The sequence below is a fragment of the Ochlerotatus camptorhynchus genome, unplaced genomic scaffold (genome assembly GCF_037179485.1).
Source record: "Ochlerotatus camptorhynchus isolate MF236.1 unplaced genomic scaffold, CSIRO-AGI_Acam_v1.1 ptg000715l, whole genome shotgun sequence".
NCBI lineage: Eukaryota > Metazoa > Arthropoda > Insecta > Diptera > Culicidae > Ochlerotatus > Ochlerotatus camptorhynchus.
In genome coordinates, this window is record NW_027041190.1 from 1 (window position 1) to 23,154 (window position 23,154).

The 23,154-nt window shown below is 37.0% G+C and overlaps 1 protein-coding gene across 1 annotated transcript in view; it reads left to right on the forward strand.

The window, feature by feature from the left end:
• Window positions 1-315: 315 nt before the first annotated feature.
• brp (bruchpilot) overlaps window positions 316-23,154 on the forward strand; it is a gene marked incomplete at its 5' end in the record, with an annotated part of 43,815 nt that continues 20,976 nt past the window's right edge. Inside the window, 4 exons of the mRNA XM_065238144.1 lie at window positions 316-483; window positions 548-2,584; window positions 2,651-2,875; window positions 2,943-3,305. Of these exons, the coding sequence (XP_065094216.1) occupies window positions 316-483; window positions 548-2,584; window positions 2,651-2,875; window positions 2,943-3,305 (2,793 nt within the window). The remainder of the gene's footprint in view (window positions 484-547; window positions 2,585-2,650; window positions 2,876-2,942; window positions 3,306-23,154) is intronic.

A 23,154-nucleotide genomic window follows, 5' to 3' on the forward strand; every position in this document is an offset into this window, starting at 1 on the left:
ACACATACATACATACATACATACATACATACATACATACATACATACATACATACATACATACATACATACTTACATACATACATACATACATACATACATACATACATACATACATACATACATACATACATACATACATACATACATACATACATACATACATACATACATACATACATACATACATACATACATACATACATACATACATACATACATACATACATACATACATACATACATACATACATACATTTAAATATACATACATTCAAGAAATGTCATTACTCTATCGATTTACCAACATTTTAGGCATATGGTGAACTTGACAAAGTACGTGAAGAGCTGGAACGATCGCAAGCTACTCTTGGAAAGTCACAGCTTACGCAAGAAAAGATTCAAAATGCACTTGACAAAGCGCAAAATGAAGTCGATCACTTGCAAGAGAAGCTCGATAAGAGTATTGCAGAAGTCAGAAGGGTATTTAACTTCAATGTTCTGGGTGTTTTTCACTTTTAATTCTAACGATTTAATTATGTTTTAGCTCCAACTAGAAAAAGAGAAAATTAACTATGAGTTCGAAAACATACAATCACAGCTTGACAAGCAACTTGGACAGTCGTCCAGAGTTCAGAAGGAGAGAGAAGCCGTTCAGATGGACTTGGAGCGATATCGAGATAAAGCGGACAAGCTTCAAGCATCCATAGGACGTCTACAAAAGGAACGAGACGTACTCTCTGATGAACTAGAGAAGATCAAAGAGAAAGCAGAATCTTCACAAAGCTCCGCACTCAAATATCAACGAGAACGGGATGCCATCCAGACAGAGCTGGAGGTTGTTAAAGAGCGCTGGGAGAAGGCGCATCAAGTTCATCAGAAACTTCAAATGGAACGAGACGACGCAGTCACAGAAATCGATATCTTGAAAGAGAAACTCGACAAAGCTCTACATGCTAGCCAGAAACTCATTGAGGAGAAAGACAATTCCAACAAAGAATTTGAAAAGATGTTGGAGAAATATGATCGATCGCAAAACGAAATCTATAGACTGCAATCACGTTGCGATACCGCCGAAGCTGACCGTAATCGCCTCGAGGTCGAAGCAGAACGATCTGCTTTGGCTGCTGCAAAGGCAAAAGAGGACCTCAGGAAACTTCAAGAAGAAACCACTCGGCTACAAGAAGCGTGTGATCGTGCCGCAATGCAGCTGGGCCGCTCTAAAGAGCTGGAAGATAAAGCGAAGGAAGATGTTGATCTCATTCGTGAACGACTTGATAAGACCCATGCTGATCTTAGGCGAGCACAGGCCGAAAAAGAAAATCTTCAAGCTGAAATTGAACGACTCTCCTATGAACTGGATCGAGCTCATAATAGTTACACCAAGCAAACTGCATCTCTCGATGCAGCTCAAGAGGAAGCAGCACGGTATAGTCTAGAGATTGAAAAAATGAGAGAACGGTATGAAAAGACAGCCGCTGAAATGCGACGCTTACAGGAGAATGAATCATTTAGTAGAGAATCGCGACGTATGAAGGAAGAAAACGATCGTCTTCGTGAGAAATATGATAAGACAATGATGGAACTAGAGAACTACAGAAGTAAATCCCAATATGAAGAAGAATCGCTAGAAAAGTACAAACAGAAGTTCGAGTCACGTGAAAACGAATTTCAGACCATGGAGCTTAAACTCCATGAAACTTCTTTACAATTGGAACTGGCTCGCCAAGAAGTTCAGAAACTTATCTCCAATCAAGATAAACAACGTACAGACGCTGAACGAGCCCATATCGAGTACGAGAAAATCCGCGACAAACACGAGAAGCTCATCAAAGAAATGGAGCGATTACGCCAAAACCCCGGATCCACCGTCAGTCCTGGTACGCTTGCTGCTGCTTCAGTTGGTATGGGTGATAAGAATGAAATTGAAAGGCTGCGTGATCGATTGGATAAGGTTCTACAAAGTCGAGACTCAACCGAAATGGAAGCCGGACGTCTGGCAAAGGAACTTGAGAAAGCACAATTACATTTGGCTAAACAACAAGAAGCATACGAAGCTACTAGAATTGAGTTTGAACGTATGTCTGCCGAACTCACGCGTGTTCTAGAGAGATTGGAAAAATCGGAAGCCGAAAAAGAAACGCTTCGACAATCTACCAAGATTTACGAAAAACATCACCAGCAGCATGCAAGTAACCATATCGATCATAACGTAATGAAAATGGAGGCTGACAATAAGCAACTAATGGCTGAGCGAGATCAACTTGTAATGCAACTTGAAAAGAGCCAAGACATGTTGATGAGCTTCCAGCAAGAACTAAATGCTGCCGAACTAGAACTGCAAAGACAGTGTGAAGAAAATAGGCGATTAAAAAATTCACCCCAAGGTCATGTTCAAGCGCAACCTAATCAACAAGAAATTCAAAACTATAAGAAAGAGATTGCCCGGCTAAAGCAAATGCTTCAAGAAACGGGAGCCAGAGGTGACAGTGAGCTTGAACAATGGCGGAAGGTCGTTGAGCAAGAAAAGAATCGTGCTGATCAAGCGGAAAAGGCAGCTATCGAACTTCAGAAGAGGATGCAGGTATGTCGAACGCTTTCTGCTTGCTACTATTATTTATTAATATACTTATAACTACCGGTATTTCAGGTTATGGAACAGCAATTGAAACAACAACTATTGCAAATGACTAATATGCAGAAGCAAATGACTCAGCAGCAGCAACAGCAACAGCAGCCGGCTCAGCCACAGCAACCGCAAATTAATCCGAAAGAAATGGAAAAGATTCAGGAGGACCTAAAGACAGCTGTCACTCAACGTGATCAGTTCCAAAATCAACTGGAACTTTTGGTTCAGGAACTCGAGAAGAGTCAGGTATGGTATAACCACAGTCAACATTTATATATAGACCATTAATTCGATGATACGATTTCTCCAACAGATGGAGGCTCAGGAAGCCGCAAAGAAAGCACAACAGCAAAAGCAGCAGCTTCAACAGATGCAACAACAGATACAGCAGCTGCAACAACAGTTACAGCAAGCCACACAAACAGCAACTCAAAAAGCAGCCCAGAGTGCTAGCATCTCGGAACAAGACCGAAAACAGCTCGAAGCACAAATGAAACAAATCGAAGATGCTACCCGATTATTGGAAAGCGAACGCAAGACATTCGAAGACCAGCGCAAGGTTATCGAAAACAAGCGAAAAGAACTGGAAGAAAAAGAAAAGAACCTGGTGGAATTCGACAAGCAATTGAAGAAGCGAAAAGAACAAATGGACCAATTAGAAAAGTCCCTACAGAAGGTAAGTTGGATCATTTACATAAAAAACCTACTACTAGTTCACCACCAGTACCAACGAATATTGACTAATTTAATGCCAAAGCGTCTATGGGGTTGGGATCAGTTTTTTAATCAAAATTTTAAAGCGGCGCCGATGGTGTAATGGTAAGCGTAATTACGTGATTAGATGAACGCGTCATTGGGACGGTACCAATGGATATTTTGGTCGCTATTGAAAATTTAGTCGATTGTTGAATTTATGTATCGGCCCATTCGGGGCATTTAGACCAACATTACATCCATCACCCCTATTTAACAGATTTTTTGCAAAGCAAGTGACCCAGGACACAATAGTCGATTATTTTCATATTTTAAGTCTACATTATTTTTATTTTTTATGATTTAAGGTCTGCTAAGAAAAGTTAAGCTTAAGTTGCAAAAACAAAAAGTTTTTCGCAGTAGATTAGATCGAATTTAATTTGGCTACTTTGGTCACGAGACTCCAATATTGGATAGTGCAGCTTGATTTAATATTTTTTAGTGCTTTTAATAAAAAAACTTCTGGAAATGTATTTTGCGATCGCATAAATAGAATAAAAATTTTTGCTGGCAAAATTAATTCCAATATTAAATTTTTAAATTTTCAAGATTCAAAGGCTTGAACTTAAGGCAGTTCTGCGTCAATGGCAGTTACAGAAATACTCAATGCATCGGACAAAAAACCCAAGAAACTGCATTTTAAAATAATTATAATTTTAAATAAAACAAAAGAGAATAATCTTGGCAATGGTAGATTTAGAATGATCTTAGAATTGGAATTTTTATAGAATCTGCACCTTGAGAATTGAAAAACAATTTGAGTGATGATTCCAATAGATTACGAAGAAAAATCAATTCACGGGAATTTTGTTTATTTATTTATTGGTCGTCAATCAGTGTAGACCGTTTTACAATTGTTGTCTTAAGTGCTATTTTTAAAATTTTGTCTTTGTTAATATTTTTTATAATATGTCTTAAGAACAAGTTAAAACATTACTTCTAGTTGACGTTATGAGACGAATTAAAATATTGCTTTAATTTGGTTTTTGTCATTGTAAAGTCAATGTTATCGCAGTGCTTATTATATGTATCCATCATTTGGTTCAAGGGTCCAAATTTGGCATAATTCGTACGATGACGATTTGTAGCAAATATATTTCTATTTCGTAAATGCCTAGATGGTGTATATAAATTTAAGGATGACAATAGTTCTATTGAATCAATTCGATGTGATACGATATCGTTTACGAAAGAAAAACAGTCCAACCTAACTTGCGGAGTGCATACAATAGAAACTGCTTTTGAACGGACTCTATTCTTTCTTCGTGTGTGATTGAAAAAGGTGACCAAACTATGCTGCAATATTCTAATATCGATCTTACATAAGCAATGTACAATGTTTTAATCGTATACGGATCGTGAAAGTTATAGCAGAAACGTTTTATGAAACCAAGCATGTTGTTAGCTCTGTTAATAATTGTGTTATAATGATCGGTGAAAGTAAGTTTTGAGTCCAAAATAACACCTAGATCCCTGACTCTATCACACTTTTCTACGATCTGGTTTCCTAAAGTGACTGTTATATCGGGTAGCTTTTGTTTTCTACTAATGGTAATGGAGTTACATTTTTTTTATATTTAATTGTAGCAGGCTTTTTTGACACCAAGTATGGAATATTTGAATTTCCTCTTTGAATGTGATGATGTCTTTGGCATCATTTATTTCCAAAAAAAGCTTAATGTCGTCAGCATATATTAAAACTTTCAATTTCTTAATAATGAAAGATATGTCATTGACGAAGAGAATAAATAAAAGTGGTCCTAAATGGGAGCCTTGAGGAACTCCTGAAGTGACGTCAACGGGATTTGATATCTTTCCTTTGTATTTTACTATTTGATGACGGTCAGTTAAATATGATTCAAGCCACTTGAGGAGTGCGTAATGAATTCCCAATTTTTTGAAGTTTAAAAAGAAGCATGGGTATGTCAATTCGATCAAACGCTTTGCTGAAATCTGTATACAACACTTCTACATGGTTTCCGTTATCCATTGCATTCAAGGAATAATTAATTAATTCGAGCAAATTCGTAGTTGTTGAACGGCCTTTAAAGAAGCCATGCTGCATAGTAGTTATTCTGTTTTTAATTTGAAGAAAGAGTTTTTCATTTACAATCGCCTCGAAAAGTTTCGGAATGCAAGAGATAATAGCTATACCACGATAATTACGTATGTCGGATTTTTTACCCGATTTAAAGATAGGCACTAAAAACGAGTTTTTCCATATTTTAGGGAAGTTTCCGGATTCCAGTGACATATTGAAAATCCAAAATAATGGAGCAGTAAGTTCAATTGCTACAGTTTTCATAAAAACTGGCGGAACACCGTCAGGGCCAGGACCTTTAGATGCATCTAAATTGTTTAAACCCTTTAAGATATCATGAACCTTGATTTGACTTACGCTGAAGTCACTTGAAAATTCTGGATATGATTCAAAATATTCACGATCACGGTCCTCTTCTGAAAACGTAGTATATATTTCTTGGAAGAAATTTGCTAACAAATTGCATATATCATCCGAGTTCTCACCTATCCTATCGTCCAAATGCATCTTTGAGGGAAAATTATCAGATTTTAATTTGGTTTTCACATAATTGAAGAAGTTTCTAGGACAAGATTTTATTTCAAGTTCAGTTTTTAAATTATACTCCTCAAATGCCATATTCACGGCCAAATTTAACTGATCGCAAATGTCTAAATAGTATGCCAAAGTTTCTTCACTGTTATATTTTTTATAAAATTTGTGCGCTTTTTGCTTTCGATTTTTTAAATTTTTCAGTTCCCTGTTGTACCAAACTGGATGTTTTGCCAGAGTCATGCAAAACATCCAGTTTGGTACAACAGGGAACTGAAAAATTTCTTCTTTTAGTTGGCACTTCTTCAAGTATTATTTCAAGCAACACATTGTAGAATGCGTCAACTGCACATTCAACATTTCCTGCAATTCTTAATATTGCTTGCCAATCGACAATATTCAATCTATTTCTAATGTTATCATAATTTGCTGAATTGTAATCAAAGATTTCATCAAATTCGCAGTCGTTGGTTCTTTCATTTATGTGAACGAATAGAGAATATTCTATTGCTGTGTGAAACATTTCATTTCTCCATATGGGACTTAACGATTCAGTCACACAGAAATCTTCATAAGTATTTGTTAATAAAAGGTCTAAATAACAATTTTGTTGATTTTTCACATGGTTAATTTGATTGAGTCCTAAATTTGCAATTTTGTCAAAAATGAAATGGAGTGTTTCATTTTCCCTAACGACTGGAAGTAAGATGCTTTCATTGTCCATATCAGAAATAAAGTCAACATTGCGTTGGTTAAAGTCCCCATTTATATGAACTTTTACTTCAGGGGGTAAACTAGACAAAATTTCTTCCGCTTTTCCAAAAAACTTATCATACGTGTCCTTATGAGCATTGTTTGGAGGAAAGTACACCGAAGCAAAGACATGTTTTTCGTCTGCTACTTGCGCTTTTACCCATACATGTTCGAATTCATTAAATTTAGTAGCCATAATAATTTCTGAATTCAATTGGGTCGAAATCGCTATTAATACTCCACCTCCCGATTTTTTTCCAGACCATTGAAAATTGCGGTCGTCTCTATAAACGTTATAATTGTTACCAAAAACTTCTTCACTTCTCACACTATCATCCCAACTTGTTTCATTAGCCATTATGACAGAGTTGAGCACAACATATTGTAGGAGAATTTCAAGATAGTTATAAAGAGAACTATTTGAGAATTTTGAGGATAAACCCATATTGTTTCTTATGACAACTTCCACGGCATTCATGCTAAACTTTGTTTTCCTTTGTCTATATCCTTTTCCGTGGCAATAGTAGGAGATGAAAAATAATATGAATATGAACAAACCCACAATTGTTTGAAGAATTTCAACACCGTTAGTAGAGGTTGTTGAATAAAAACCCAATGGAAAAAATCTAAGTAAATCGTTAAAATTATTCCAAAGCATTTCAAGAAGAATTCCCAGGGGAACATAATTCGGAAGATGGTCAAAAAATTAAATTGATTCCAAGAAAATCGAATAACATGGAATGTTCTAAAAGATTTCTGAAAGAAATTTTAGTAAATCTCTAGGAGCATTTTCACAGAATTCGGCGAAGAAGTATTTTGAAAATAATTTAAAGAATGCTAACTTAGTTTACCAATCAGACTAAGGCCTTGTTGTCCTCTGCTGTCAGAAGAAGTCGCCTCCACTCTACTCGATCAATGGCCACACTTCGCCAGCCTCTAAGTCTGCGAAGGGTCCGCAGGTCGCCTTCTACTTGTTCGATCCACCTTTCCCACTGCGTGCCTCTTCTTCTTGTTCCTGTTGGGTTGCTTTCGAGAACCATTTTCACTGGGTCGTCGTACGGAATTTTTACGACGTGCCCAGCCTACCCTAGTCGCCCATTTTTTGCAATGTGAACGATGGATGGTTCTCCCAGCAGCTGGTGCAATTCGTGTTTCATTCGCCTCCTCCAAGTTCCGTCATCCATCTGCACTCCACCGTAGATGATACGCAACACCTTACGTTCAAAAACACCAAGGGCGCGTTGGCCCTCCACGAGCATAGTCCAGGTCTTGTGGCCGTAGAGGACCACCGGTCTAATCAGCGTCTTGTAGTTAGTCAGCTTCGTGCGGCGGCGAATTTTATTCGAACGGAGCGTCCTCCGGAGTCGAAAGTAGGTACGATTCCCTGGTATAATCCGTCTTTGAATTTCTCTGCTGGTATCATTTTCAGCAGTCGCCAGTGAGCCCAAATACACGAACTCATCGACCACCTCGCTTTTGTCACCGTAGATATGAACTCGGGGTGGGAGGCTAACATTGTCTTCCCTAGAGCCTTTTCCACTCATGTATTTTGTCTTCGATGCGTTGACGGCAAGTGCAATCCACCTAGCCTCAGCCTTCAGTCTGATGTGCGTTTCCGCCATCGTCTCAAAGTTCCGTCCCGATGTCAATGTCATCGGCGAAACTAAGAAGCTGGATGGACTTCCTGGTGATCGTGCTATTCGTGTCTATCCCAGCTCTTCTGATCACACCTTCTAACGCGATGTTGAATAGCAGACACGAAAGTCCATCACCTTGCCGTAATCCCCTTCGTGATTCAAAGGGACTCGAGAGTTTCACCGATACTCGAACAACGCACATCACTCGATCCATCGTCGTCTTGACCAATCGCGTCAGTTTATCCGGAAATCCGTACTCTTGCAAAATCTGCCATAGCTGATCTCGATCGATTGTGCCGTATGTGGATTTGGAATCCATGAACAAATGATATGTGGGCACGTTGTATTCGCGGCATTTCTATATAACCTGCCAAATCGCGAAAATTTGGTCCGTGGTAGCGCGGGCACCCATGAATCCCACCGAACTCTCTTGCAAATGGTGACAGGTGGCGGCATAGAATTTGGGAGAGTAACTTGTAGGCGGCGCTCAACAGTTTGATCGCGCGGTAGTTTCAGCAATCCAACTTGTCACCCTTTTTGTAGATTGGGCATACGACACCTTCCATCCACTGCTCCGGTAATATCTCCTCCTCACAAATCTTGACAATTACCCTGAGCAGCGCTCTAGTCAGTGCATCAGCACTAATAGCTCACTTGGTAGTTGATCAACACTAGAAATACTCAGAGGGAGAGATAGGCGGAGAAAACAAAATACAATTCGGCAGCAGGGATTTGTTCCTAAATTATCTTGCAACCCTTGCTAGAAGCTAGTATTTCAAATGACTTTTATTTTTGATTCGATTTACGTGCAACATAATAATTGATTGCATCGCAATATTTTGCACATTTCTTGTTGCCATTCATTAACCAACGAAGATCAATTAATCAATAGAGTTAGAATATTGTTCTTGGTTCCAAAAACTAGTTGAATTTGAGAAGCACACAAAACATAAAGGTGATTGAATTTCTGTTCGATTGCAATACTCTCAAGTTTATTCTAGTAAGAATAAGAAATCCTCGGAAAAAATCTAATTGGAATGTTCCATTGGCTCAGATTATGACAGTTCATTTGGCTCAAAACATTCTCTCCGCCCATCTCTCCCTCTGAGTATTTCTAATCAACACCAGGTGTTTTGTTGTTCTTCAGTCGACCGATCTCCTCCTCAACTTTTTGAAGATCATGCACACCAAACTTTGAATTTGCCTTCCAGCAATTTGAATTACTGAATAATGTCCAGCAAAACTATTTTTTACTGGATACCAGCAACGCTTTGTTTGAAGTGCTGGAAATCTGTAAACGTATTTTTATTGCTGAAAACCAGTAAAATATGCAAGTGCTATCTGTCATTTAGACTTTTACCTTTTCACGTGAATCTCATGTTGGTAAACAGTTGTTAAAGTCAGGTGACAATATTATTGATTCAGTATTTATCTATTTCCTGCAAATATTCATCTTCGAGAGTGGCAAGATCCTCATGAAAGTCAAAATAAACTAAATTATGAATGTATCTTTTCCAGATGCTGTCTAAAGCAGGCCCAGAAATGATCACCGATAGTTTCCTTACCTTGTGGAATTCATCCATCATATACATTGTGTTAATCCCAAATAACATCAATCAACCATGCAGATAACATCAAATACGCTACAATATGAATAAATACAAAAAAACTTCTCTTGTAAATCAATAATCTATATACATTTATTAAAACAGATAAACAAAACAAAATAATGCTGAAAGTACAGCAAAATCCTACTCCTGTTGATAAAAATATTTGCTGAAAATCCAGCAAAGTAACTGTCAAACTAGATTGCTGAAAGGTCAGCAAAGTTCATTTTTGCTGAATGGATTGCTGGAGAATCAGCTCGGCAAAATCCAGCAAAATTTTGCTGGTTTCCAGCGAAAAAAATTAGTGTGTGGGGCCGGTAGCCTGTCGTCTTCTGCGCGTGATCGAATGTCTGTTACCGTGCCACCTTCGTTTGCTGCTGCATCACCGTTGAGGTCAGCGCTGCCATTTATACAGATTTATCTGTATTATACAGATTTTTTAATCTTAATTCAGACCCGATACAGAATACAGATTTATCACAGATTTTTATATTACAATACAGATTTATACAGATTTTTATAAAATGCTTGAGAAAAAAAAAAATCTATATCAAAATAAGTTATCAAGCAGTTCTCACTAATATCAATATATGTTATAATTTTGATATTCTTCGCATATCTTTTAGCTCTCATTTTTGTTCTGTTAGCCATCAACTCCATCAAAATGAAATCAATTTGAGTTATCAGGAATAATGAAAACAACATAATTCTTGTTTTCATTTTGTTCTCACCCTCTGCTCGGGAACCTATCAAATTTCCATCGACAATTAATCATGTTATGGTGTTTTTGACAGCATTCACAACCAGAGGACCAACCGCTTTCGGATGCATATGGAGCTGGTAGTAAACGATTTGAGATTGTATGGGGATTTACAGTATTAATTGAATATTTCCAATATAAGCATGTATGTTAAATACAAGAAAAGTGCCCGAGCACATTAAAATGGTACAAATACAAGTACTCGTAAACATTTTACTTGCATTGAAAATGTATTTCGTAAGAAATAGCGGATTTTCTGATATTCTCCATACTGCAAAAATGATTTTACCAGCACTGGCGGGGCGACATCTCTCGACTTTTCGGTGTAACTACCACACAAATGATGTAATTAATTGTATTCATCTATATTAAAAATATCAAATAGTAATGAACTCGTGCACTTTTTTGCATTTAAAACTGCTTATCAGGAAGATAATGAATAGAAACTAAAATCTCCATACATTTTCAAACGGCTTCATATCACTCTTATAAATAAGTACGGACGATTCACAAATGGCGCAATTATATCCCGTATGGTTAGTACGATAGCCCGAATAGGTGGTTAAGCACTTTTTATGGTTATTTTGTATGCACTGTATTTGTAAAACAACAAAACATGATTAATTAAGAAAAAAATCGTCAATACAGAAAATACAGATTTTTTAATAGAGTGGATACAGATTTTTTATAAAACCACCTGGCAGCTCTGGTTGAGGTGCTCGTCATAGTAATGTTAAAGAATGTACAAAGGAGTATTTGGGTCGGAAAGCTGGCAAATAGTGAAACTCAAAACTTTCACTAGCTTTGCACATTTTACACCACTGTGTTCGTAGATGTGGTGGTCATTTTGATTTGATTAGGTTACAAAAAGCAGCAGCTATCAAATTCTTGCTGTTGATAGTATGGTGCGTTTTCATCTAACGCATTCGCCATCCATCGTCTTGTTTACCATACTGAGTACCAATGCTACCGACGCACAGTGGGGTATTCATTAATTCTAGCTGGCCAAAAATATTAAAAAAAAAACTCTTACTTGTCACATACATCTTATTATTCAAGGATAACAAAATTGTTTGGTCAAAAAAGGGTGGAGTCATGTTTTGGAGGGGCTCATGTTATAACGCTGTTTTTTTTTTAACTTGTAAGTCGTTAAGTATTGTTCGGATTTAGTTACCCTCAATGGATAAAATGTTGGGAACTAATAATAATAAAATAAAAATATAAAAATACACTTACACCTGCGGTCAATAAAAAAGCACGTGAGGAAGAATTTTGTTCACAAACTTGCCAAATTTGACATGTTGTAACTTTGTTCTGTTATGATCAATTGAGCTGAAATTTTGACACAAAACCACAAAAATGCTGAATTTTCCGTGAATAAAAGGCCAAACTTTTTGAAACTCTTGCAGAAATTGGCGATAGGGTTATAAATGTTTAAAATAATAGCGGTTTTGATACTCGAAATATTTCAAGATCCTTATATTAAATTATTTTTGGTACACGCAAAATTCACCATAGTTTGGTTCTGCAAAACAATATTAGCATAATTGAATATAACAAAACAAAATTACATAAAAGTTGACCAATTTACATGAAACTATGATGCTATTTTTTGGCTGCAGGTGTAAAAATTAATAAGAAAATAAAATATTGAAGATTTTTTTGACGTTTTACAATCAGTCATTGTCAAATAAGTTCAGCTAAAAAAGATATTTTTTTTAGATTTGAGATTTAAGGTAAAAGTTGATGGAATCCACAAATGGCCGCTATTTTGTTTATTTTGCTTTGCCACTTCGAATTTTTGACGGCACAGATCTCAGAAACTAAAAGGATTTCGTGTGTCAAATTATAATCACTCTTTTGCTGCACTGCAGTATATATGTCATTACTATTTCATGCATGGAAACTTTGTAGTTTCTGAGATTCGAGGTGCCAAAAATTCGAAGTGGTAAGGCAAAATAAACAAAATAGCACCCATTAGTGGATTCCATCAACTTTCACCTTAGGACAATAATTATATTACAGCGAGTTTTACACAGCAACAACATATTTAACAATTCAAAAACAAGAACAAAACAACAAGTAACAAAACAAATGAAATTAAACAAAAAAAACCTCATTCCGAATATGAGAAGACATTTACTTGTTCATTAGAAACGTCTGTTTAGAGTGTTTCTTCCATCTCTCATTTTTCCAGCCGATCTTCGCTTTCTTGCATGAAGTCCTCTGAGAGTAACATTCGCAATGTTTCGGTCGTCAACTTGTAAGAAAGATTTGAAATTGTCTCGAAAATACGAATCCTGGCATGAAAAATTGATAATCGGAATTTAAGAGAATCTGTGTTAATTTCCTTTTTAACACCAAGATTATTGAATTCCTTTGAATTTGCGCCACAAACATAACATTTCATCGTTGATGTCGTTTCAGCTGCTGCCTTACACACTTTCCCATCAACCATAGTGAGCATAAAAGTATGTCTTATAGTGAACTGCTTGCCATTTAATGTAACTTTTGTTGACCGTAGCAAATTAATTGCATTTTTAATATATCTGATCTCTTCATTAATTGCGTTGTTTTACTTCGAAAAATATACCAATTTTTATACATCATCTGATGAAGCTTCAATTTTTGAGCACGACGATATTTTTATCGATCCCGTCGACATTCATCTCGATTTTTAAATCAAGATTTAAATGTTTGATCCTTGACACTAAATATATTCGTTGACAGCTCGCTCCCATACAAAGTCCCACCAAGGGGTGATGGTGATTTTTATTAATGAAAATTTATTATTTAAAATAGTTCCCGCTTACCAAAACTAATGAAATTTTGGACTTCGGTTCCATTTTTAATGCATTTGTATTTGTATGTATGTATGTATTTACCCCAATTACCACAGATGATTCCTTGATAAACCTAATGGGGATTGGGCAACAGTAGCGAGGTGAAGATGGAGTTGGGTTTTGCCAAACTATGTTTGCATTGGATCCACAAACTATTCTCAACTTTGGAACACACTCGTATCATAATCCATATCCACACGTGAGATTAAATTTTTTGTTACCTATGAGAAATTTTTTGTTTGCTGTTAGAACTGTCATTCTAAAGTAAAAATAAACAACAAAACAAAAACAAACCCCACGCTTGCACGGTAACAGTCAAATAACCTTTTATGAGTAAAAGCTAACCCAGTTTTGATAAAAGTGGCTTTACTCATTAATGAGTAAACTATTTTAACAACAATCACTTTCTGCAAACAGTAGCTAACAGTTACTACTTAATTGGTATAATAAGTTACTCATTAATTAGTAGTGCCACTTTTATTGACCATGGGTTCATTTTTACTCATAAATGGATGTTCGATTCTTACCGTGCACATGACAGTATACGCTAGTGTGTGTAAAATAATATTATTAGTGTAGTGTTCGTGAGATCCTCCTTGGAGAACTCAATATATCGATACCTTAATTAGGTATGGATGAGCTTGACATAAGAGGTAAAATACCATAAAAAATGTTCCCACATGTACCAAATAACGATAATGCAACACCAAAACTATACCACCCAGGTATGTTTTTGGTATCTAAATATCAATTTTTGGTATTTACAAAGTATGTAGCATGTAATCTTTGGTATTATTCTTTGGTATTTTACCTCTTATGTCATGCTGGTTAATACCAAATTTTGGTCTCAGATCAGAATTAGGTAAGAAGAAAGATGCCCAAAATTCATTCATTTGCATTGGAATTCTAATATAGCACACCCATTAAATATGACTAAATGCACCGTAGAATGAAATTTTTCAGCAAAAATAATCAATCAGTTAGATCTGTTAGATGATTAAACATAACTTTTTGGTATACAGTTAATCCATAGCAAAACGATATAGTGGTTCTCAGAATTTTGTAACAATTGGTAGTTTTGTTCCGTATCGAAAAATATTAGACCTTTTTTTATTTTCTCATTAGGGTGACTATTTCCATGTTGGGGTGGTCAAAAAAATCGATTTTTGCTATATTTTTTCCCCAAAAATGGCATTTTTCTAAAAATCACAAATTTTTAACCATTGAACCGATTAGAATGATCAAAATATGAAATGAAAGGTTATAAAAATACTTTTCAGAAAAAATATAAAAAAATTGAAAATTAGAGTTTTGTATAGAAGAACTTTGATTGAATTTGTTTTTTTTTTATGGTTTTCATGGTTTGTAGACAATGGACGTAAAACGTTTAATTTTTTTTAATTTAGCATCATATTAAAAATCAGCGATGTATTTTTCTTCGTTTTTAAGTTACGATTTTTTGAAATTATCATGTTTAGAAATTTCACTCATTACTCCAATACGACTAGATTACCCTGCGTCTCCATTGATACATATCGAATGTTACATGGTTACATTACTTACTTATTTCAATTTCTGACCCTAGACTAACATGGCATTCATAGAAACTTGTATCAAATTTATTGATTGCTTTTGAGTTATGTGTAAATCATAATTACTACAGTGATTCGTAGCATAGGAATTCAAATAGAATATTTTTATATTAAATGTGGGTAGCACATCTTTCACGGACTGTTTTAAACTCCATATCAAGTCCATATTTGGACTAGAATCAATGCTTTGATAAGACAATCTTATGGTTTCCATAAGGTTTGAAATAAAATTCGTTAATTTGTCATTGTTTTTTAATTTTTTTTTATTTGTATACATAAAACATGCTTAAAGATACTTTCAAAGTTTCACAGAATGTTCTTCTTCCGAGAACGAGAATCGTTTCACAACAATATAATTTTCATTTTCTGGCCTAAAACTATGATATGACTGTGTTCCGGAATTTTTTTTTTTGACAAGATTATAACGGGTTTTAAGTTTTCTTTAAATCGCTTTATGATCTGCGTCTGAAAAAAAAGCCATAGTGCATTTTTAATCGATTTTAGAAATTGCCCATGTATAAAGCTCTTTAGCAGTTGTAATGTGATGGCCCTGCAAACTTGCTTTAGCAGCATTTCGTTTCAAGACTCTACCCAAAGCATCACATGGACCTTTACCGTGGCATGTGGCGAAAAAGTTCCACTCCGCATCTATTCCAAAATCCTTTTTTATGTGGCACAAATTAAAGGCTGTCATCTTATTTTTGTACTGATTGCCTGATCCATCTGAGAAAAAGTGAATTTTCTTAAGACTGGGTATCTTACTCTTGATGAAATTTATACAATTAACTACGAATAATCGAACTGAAACATGTTTGGGCTTGGTAAACTCCGCGATTGCAGTAAACTAGTAAACATTAAATCTTTGGTATGATCATCTCTATAATAAATAGCAAATGGATGTATAGTGCACTGTGCGTTTTCCCAATGAAATCCTTGTACAGCGTCTGGTACAACAAATGAAAAGTTTTCAGAAAAATCACATATTATTTATAATTTATTATACAATCTTACTTTCAAAATACTTTTGACATATTTCAAGTGTTTACCTTGTTGTTCAGCTATGAAATTATGTGGTGATAAATCGAATAACTTTTCCAAAAACATGTCTATAAACTATTGAGTTTCCAACTCCACTAAATCCATGATACAACGGTCAGCTTGACGCCATTGATTCCACATTTCCATTGGTCAGGATAGTAACCATTTCTGAAGTCAAATTTTGTATACCTGGGCAATGATCACACATTTTTAACCAACACTGTTCTGTGGGGTTGGGGCAAGAATTTAAAAAAAATAAGCCATGGTATGATTTCACATCAGCTGCAAGTGACTTTCAATCTTGAAGAGTTTTAAAACATTAATTTAACATTTTGGTGGTAAACACACACACAAACAGTATGTGTGCCACTCGTTCCTGCCAGAATACAATGCTTAGGGCGGTTACTTGCAAACATTGAAAACCCTATTTTAGTTTGGGGATATTGGTCCTTGCAAATGGCATTAACTTCTTGCAAATTACACAATACTAATCTTCGTTGTATATAAACCTTAACATCAACATTTTTTGTAATAACATAGTTACTGGTATAGAAATCACGCACGAGTGATACAGTTTCTTCTGCTAAAGACGCCCTGCTCAGTTTTCTTCCTGGTGTCGTCATTATCCCCTTGTCTTCCTGTAGTGTTTTGGTCCGATCCGCCATATATTGAGAAACACCGAATTCCTTCGTTATTTTATATGCTGACCAGCTTCTAGGTAAAGTCGTGATAATTCGATTCTTCTCATTATTATCATGAGTTTCTAGAAACTTTTTCTTGAGTTGCTGAATGATGTCATCATTCTTTTGTAGAAGGCACACTGTCAGTACTTTGGATCGATTATAAACTGGGTGCTTCTAGTGACTCTGAAAGTTGCCTGAAGTTTAAAAAACATTACTGTAAACACTACACTACAGTCGAGCCCATTGTCTACAAACCATGAAAACCATAAAAAAATAAAATCAAAGTTCTTCTGTACAAAACTCCAATTTTCAAAAAAAAAATATATTTTTTCTAAAAAGTTAATAACCTTTCATTTGATATTTTGATCATTCAAATCGGTTCAATGGTTCAAAATTTATAATTTAAAAAAAATATGCAATTTTTGGAAAAAAAAAAGAAAAAAAAACAATTTTTTAGACCACTCTAACATGGAAATGGTCACCCTAATAAAAAAAAAATAAAATAATACGGGTCTAATATTTTTCAATATGATATCATTTATTTTGCATATTTAATTGAAGTGGTTTACTACCGTTTATTTTAGTTTATTTTAAGTAATGGTAGTATAATAGCTTGTTTTTAACTGAGGATTAAATATTAGCTAAAACTCTTATGGAATCATATGCTTAGTGCCAACAATATTTTAAAGATGTCTAATCACAATATTTGTCATACTGAATGTCAAAAAACATGTCTTAACAATTGATCATGAATGATGCACATGCCAACATGATCTGTAATCGTCATAGGATAAATGCTGCACAGTATTTAGTGTGAAGTGTGCAACAATTGGGTGGTGTGCAACAATTGTAAAACTACCCTATCTATTCAGTTGTTTTCCAATTGCAATTAACATGGTCTCGGTCTCATCACACGGCATTCAGTTTTACTTGTGATTTTTTTCACAGTGCACAGTGTCCAGGTGACTAGCGCTCGTGTCACGGGAGTCCAACTCTACCCGATGAAAATTCATCATCACCATCATTGTCAACATTATCGACTTCACCATTGTGAAGAAAAAAAAAAACGCGGCTATTGGCGCAATTTCGTTGACGGACTCTCATGAGAAACCTCAATGAACACAAAAGGTCTGTCCGGACTCAGTTCCAGCACAAAATATTCTTCGAGAAACGTCTCCTTGCGGCGGCTCCATTCACAATGCTGGAATTTTGTATGGCTCTTCTTTCATCTAATAACTCATCACCGGGAAGCGATATGATTAAATTCAATCTGCTGAAAAATCTGTCAGATCGCGAAACGACGATTGCTAGACTTATTTAATTCCTTACTAGAAAATAACATTATACTGCTTGAATGGAGACAGGTCAAGTAATAACCATTAAAAACCTGACAAACCAGCGTGTGGCCATAACTTATACTGTCCGACTGCTATGCTTTCGTGCATTAGGAAATTATTGGAGTAAATTTTCCTTCGGAGACTCGAACACTGGATGGAATCAAGTAACTTGCTATCAAATACACAGTTTCGGTTCCGCAAGGACAGAGAAGCAAACGATTGTCTAGCGCTGCTTTCAACAGATATTCAACTGGCCTTAGTGCACAAGAAGCAACTACAAGAAACCAAGGTTGAAGAAACACTTTCTTAATAAACAAGTACAGTTTTTAATGCTCAAATGAGCAACTGTTACTCACAAGCACAAAGATATTCGAGTAGCTTTAAAAATACGATACTCGAGGGAAGTGCACTTTTGGGAGAGATGGGTACGTCTCCATATAAAATTCAAAAATGGATGCCTCGTTTTTAGCGTGTAATAAATTTAAAAAAAAAATGGTTACTTTTATAGGGTACCTCATTTTTAGCGTTTACACGCAAATCTGATTTTTGTAAGGGGCGTACCTATTTCTCTTTTTTTTTTTATCTAGTTCGTTTATTTGGAAGGCTCAATCGCGTTAGCTTTACGGAGCCGATAATTCATTGTTCACTGTGTGTAACAAAATTCACTTAATTCTATGTCTAGTAGGAGTTGGGCCGATTACTCGCGGCTTACTCGAGGTTAGAAGGGTACATTTTCGAAGGATAGGATCAGGGGAGGAGCTTGGGGTAGGGTTTCGTTGTCTCATCAGAGCGTTGTCGCCAGTATGAACGGTAGTGCTGTTCTAGCTTCGTCCGGAGTTCGACCGGCTATGGTGGGTGACCAGTGGGCGACGATGAGACTCATCGAGACGGGGGGACAAGACAAACAAAAACTAATAAAGAGAGACAAAAGACAAAAGGAATTAAATTCTTATACTAGACATTTGAAGAAAAACATAAACGGACTGCATATAGCAGAGATCACGGGTTGCCAACACGTCTCTGATAGGAACATAGGGTTGTCTTCCTTGGGCCTCGAGGGTATTCAAAAGTCGCTCTCTGGCGGCGTCATTATCCGTACATTGCCAAACTGCGTGTTCGATGTCATCGTAACCGTTTCCACACCGACAGATGTTGCTGTCCACGAGGTTTATTCTATTGAGATGAGCATCTAGCGAGTAGTGGTTGGACATAAGTCTACTCATCACGCGAATGAAGTCACGACTTAAGCCCAAGCCTTTAAACCACGCTCTCGAAGAAACATTAGGAATAATTGAATGTAACCACCGTCCAAGATTTCCAGTGTCCCAATCGGTTTGCCAACTCGAAAAGGTACTCTGACGCACTAAATGATAAAATTCATCGTGTGAAATTTGCCTGTCATACAATTCGCCTTCCTGCGCGCCCACCTTTGCGAGAGAGTCCGCCTTCTCATTGCCTGGGATTGAGCAATGTGAGGGGACCCATACAAAGGTAATCATATATGATCTTTCGACCAGCACACACATCTGCTCCCTTACCTTTGAAAGGAAATAAGATGAGTGCCTACCTTGTTTCATCGACCGAATAGCCTCAATCGAACTGAGACTATCCGTGAAGATGAAGTAATGGTCTGCGGGCATGTTGGAAATCATCCCCAATGCGAAGTTGATTGCTGCCAGCTCAGCAACAAAAACGGAACAAGGTTCCTGAAGTTTGCGGAAGGCGCTAGAGTTTTCATTGAAGACACCGAAGCCAGTGGATCCATTGAGACGGGACCCGTCTGTAAAATATCTTTTCATGCAATTGACTTGTTGGTACTTTTCAGTAAAAATACGCGGAATAATAATAGGTCGAAGTTGATCGGGAATCCCATGAGTTGCTTGTTTCATGGTCAGATCATATTCAATTGAGGAACTGCGATTGGTGAAGTGAACACGGTCTGGAGTATAACAAGGAAGACACATATCTGATGATATGTAGTGGTGGTAGATTCTCATAAATCGAGATTGTGTGTTCAACCCAAGAATTTCTTCAAAATTAGCAATTATAAGTGTGTTCGTCACTCCGCATTTGATTAGTATTCTGAGAGAGAGCTCCCAGAAACGGTTCTGGAGGGGTGTTACTCCTGCCAGAACCTCGAGACTCATGTTATGCGTTGAGTGCATACAGCCTAGAGCAATACGCAGACAACGATATTGAATTCGTTCCAATTTTATTAGGTGACTTTTTCTTGCCGAGAGAAAGCAGAAAGAGCCGTACTCTAGAACAGAGAGAATAGTTGTTTTATAAAGCGTTATGAGGTCTCCCGGATGAGCACCCCACCATGTGCCGCAAATTGAACGGAGAAAGTTGATCCTCTGCTGACATTTTTGCTTCAAATACGTAATATGGGCATTCCAAGTGCACTTTGAATCAAACCAGACCCCAAGGTACTTGAAAGACAATGATTGGGTAATGTTTCTGCCCAAAAGATTAAGCTGCATTTGGGCTGGGTACCGCTTTCGAGTAAACACTACCAGTTCAGTTTTCTGCGGCGAGAATTCGATCCCTAGATTCATAGCCCAAGAAGACAAGTTATCTAAGGAATTTTGCAATGGTCCTTGCAAGTCCACGGCATGTGGACCTCTTACGGAAACCACACCGTCATCTGCAAGTTGTCTTAGCGTGCATTGTTCTGCCAAACAGTTGTCGATATCTTTGACGTAAAAGTTATAAAGAAGAGGGCTGAGACATGAGCCTTGGGGCAGGCCCATGTAGCTAATTCTGGAAGTTGTCAGTTGTCCAAGGGAAAAGTTCATTTGCTTTTCTGACAACAAATTGTACAAGAAATTATTTAAAATTCCAGAAAGTCCACATCTGTGCAGATTGTCTGACAGAATTTCAATGGAAACTGAATCAAAAGCCCCCTTAATGTCCAAGAATACTGAAGCCAATTGCTCCTTGTGTGCAAAGGCCAGTTGAATATCTGTGGAAAGCAGCGCTAGACAATCGTTTGTTCCTTTGCTCTTGCAGAACCCAAACTGTGTATTTGATAGCAAGTTATTTGATTCGACCCAGTGATCGAGTCTCCGAAGGATCATTTTCTCCAACAATTTCCTAATGCACGAAAGCATAGCAATCGGACGGTATGAGTTATGGTCAGACGCTGATTTGCCAGGTTTTTTAATGGCTATTACTTTGACCTGTCTCCATTCAGGCGGTACAATGTTGTTTTCTAGCAAGGAATTGAATAAATCTAGCAAGCGTCTTTTAGCGATATCTGGGAGATTTTTCAGAAGATTGAATTTAATCATATCGCTTCCCGGTGAGGAGTTGTTCGATGAAAGAAGAGCCATAGAGAAATCCAGCATTGAGAATGGTCTATCCAGAGAGCCGCCGCTAGGAGACGCTTCTCGAAGAATATTTTGTGCTGGAACTGAGTCCGGACAGACCTTTTTAGCGAAATCGAATATCCATCGGTTGGAGTATTCTTCACTCTCATTGAAAGATGAGCGGTTACGCATGTTGCGAGCCACCCTCCACAAGGTGTTCATTGAGGTTTCTCGTGAGAGTCCCTCGACGAAATTGCGCCAATAACCGCGTTTTTTTGCTTTGATTAATTGTTTCAGCTTTGTCTCAAGCTTTGAATATTCCTCGAAGTAAGTGAAGGTTTTGTGTCTACGAAAAGCTTTGAAAGCATCAGATTTTTCTACATACAATGTTGTGCATTCTTCGTCCCAACCAGGTGTGGCTGGTCTCCTTTTAAAGGGTGCACTTGGAACTTTTCTTTTTTGTGCTTCCAGTGAGCTTTTGTAAATCAAATCGGCTAGGAATCGATATTCTTCCAATGGTGGAAGCGCATCTATTGATTCGACACCGATTGTCACCGCCGTTGCATATTTCTGCCAGTCGATGTTCCTTGTAAGATCAAATGGAACCCGAGATGGTTCTGCAGAGTGAGGGCCACACTTTATTGAAATGATGATTGGCAAATGATCGCTACCATGGGGATCATTGATAACCTTCCACTGACAATCTAATGATAGCGATCTTGAACACAAAGATAGGTCGAGTCGGCTTTCTCGAGCCGGAGGTTTTGCTATACGTGTCGCTTCACCAGTGTTTAAAATAGTCAAGTTGAAATCGTCGCATAAATCGTAAAAAATAGCCGCTCTATTGTCGTCATATAGATCGCCCCACCCAGTACCATGGGAGTTCATATCACCCAGAATTAATACTGGAGATGGAAGAATCGAAACAAGATTCCAGAGTTGACTACGGCTAATGGAGGTTCTTGGTGGAACATAAACTGAAGCTATGCAAAGATTTTTGTTCTTCACATTTATTTGGCAAGCGACGATTTCGACGCCTGATAGAGCAGGAATTGACATTTTGTAGAAAGGGTAGCACTTTTTGATCCCTAAAAGTACTCCTCCATAAGAATCGTCTCTATCCAGGTGAATAATGTTAAAATCGTGGAAGTTGAGTTCTTTATCGGAAGAAAGCCATGTTTCACAGAGAGCAAATATATCACAATCAGAATTGTGAAGTAAAAATTTGAACGAGTCTAGTTTAGGCACTAGACTACGGCAGTTCCACTGTAGCACAGTGATCATATCTTCAACCTCGTTCGACGAATTATCCATCGAAAGATATGATTGATGCAAGGAGGGGCCATGAAACAGTCAATTGCTTAAGATATGATTCTAATGTTGGAAGCAAGGCAGAAACTAAGCTTCTAAGAGGGTCTTGTATGTTGAACATATTTAATATGAATTCCACAATGTCCGAAAAAGCTAGCAAACCGCGTTCGGACTTGGATTTCTTTTGAGAAGTTTGAGGAGCAGCTTTTTTGTTTTTCTTTTCTTTGTTGGGTAATGGCGGAAAATCCTTACTGCAGCCAGGAAGTGGAGCAGTAGGAGCCTTCGATTTAATTTTTTCATCCCCATTACCCTGGGAATTTTGCAATCC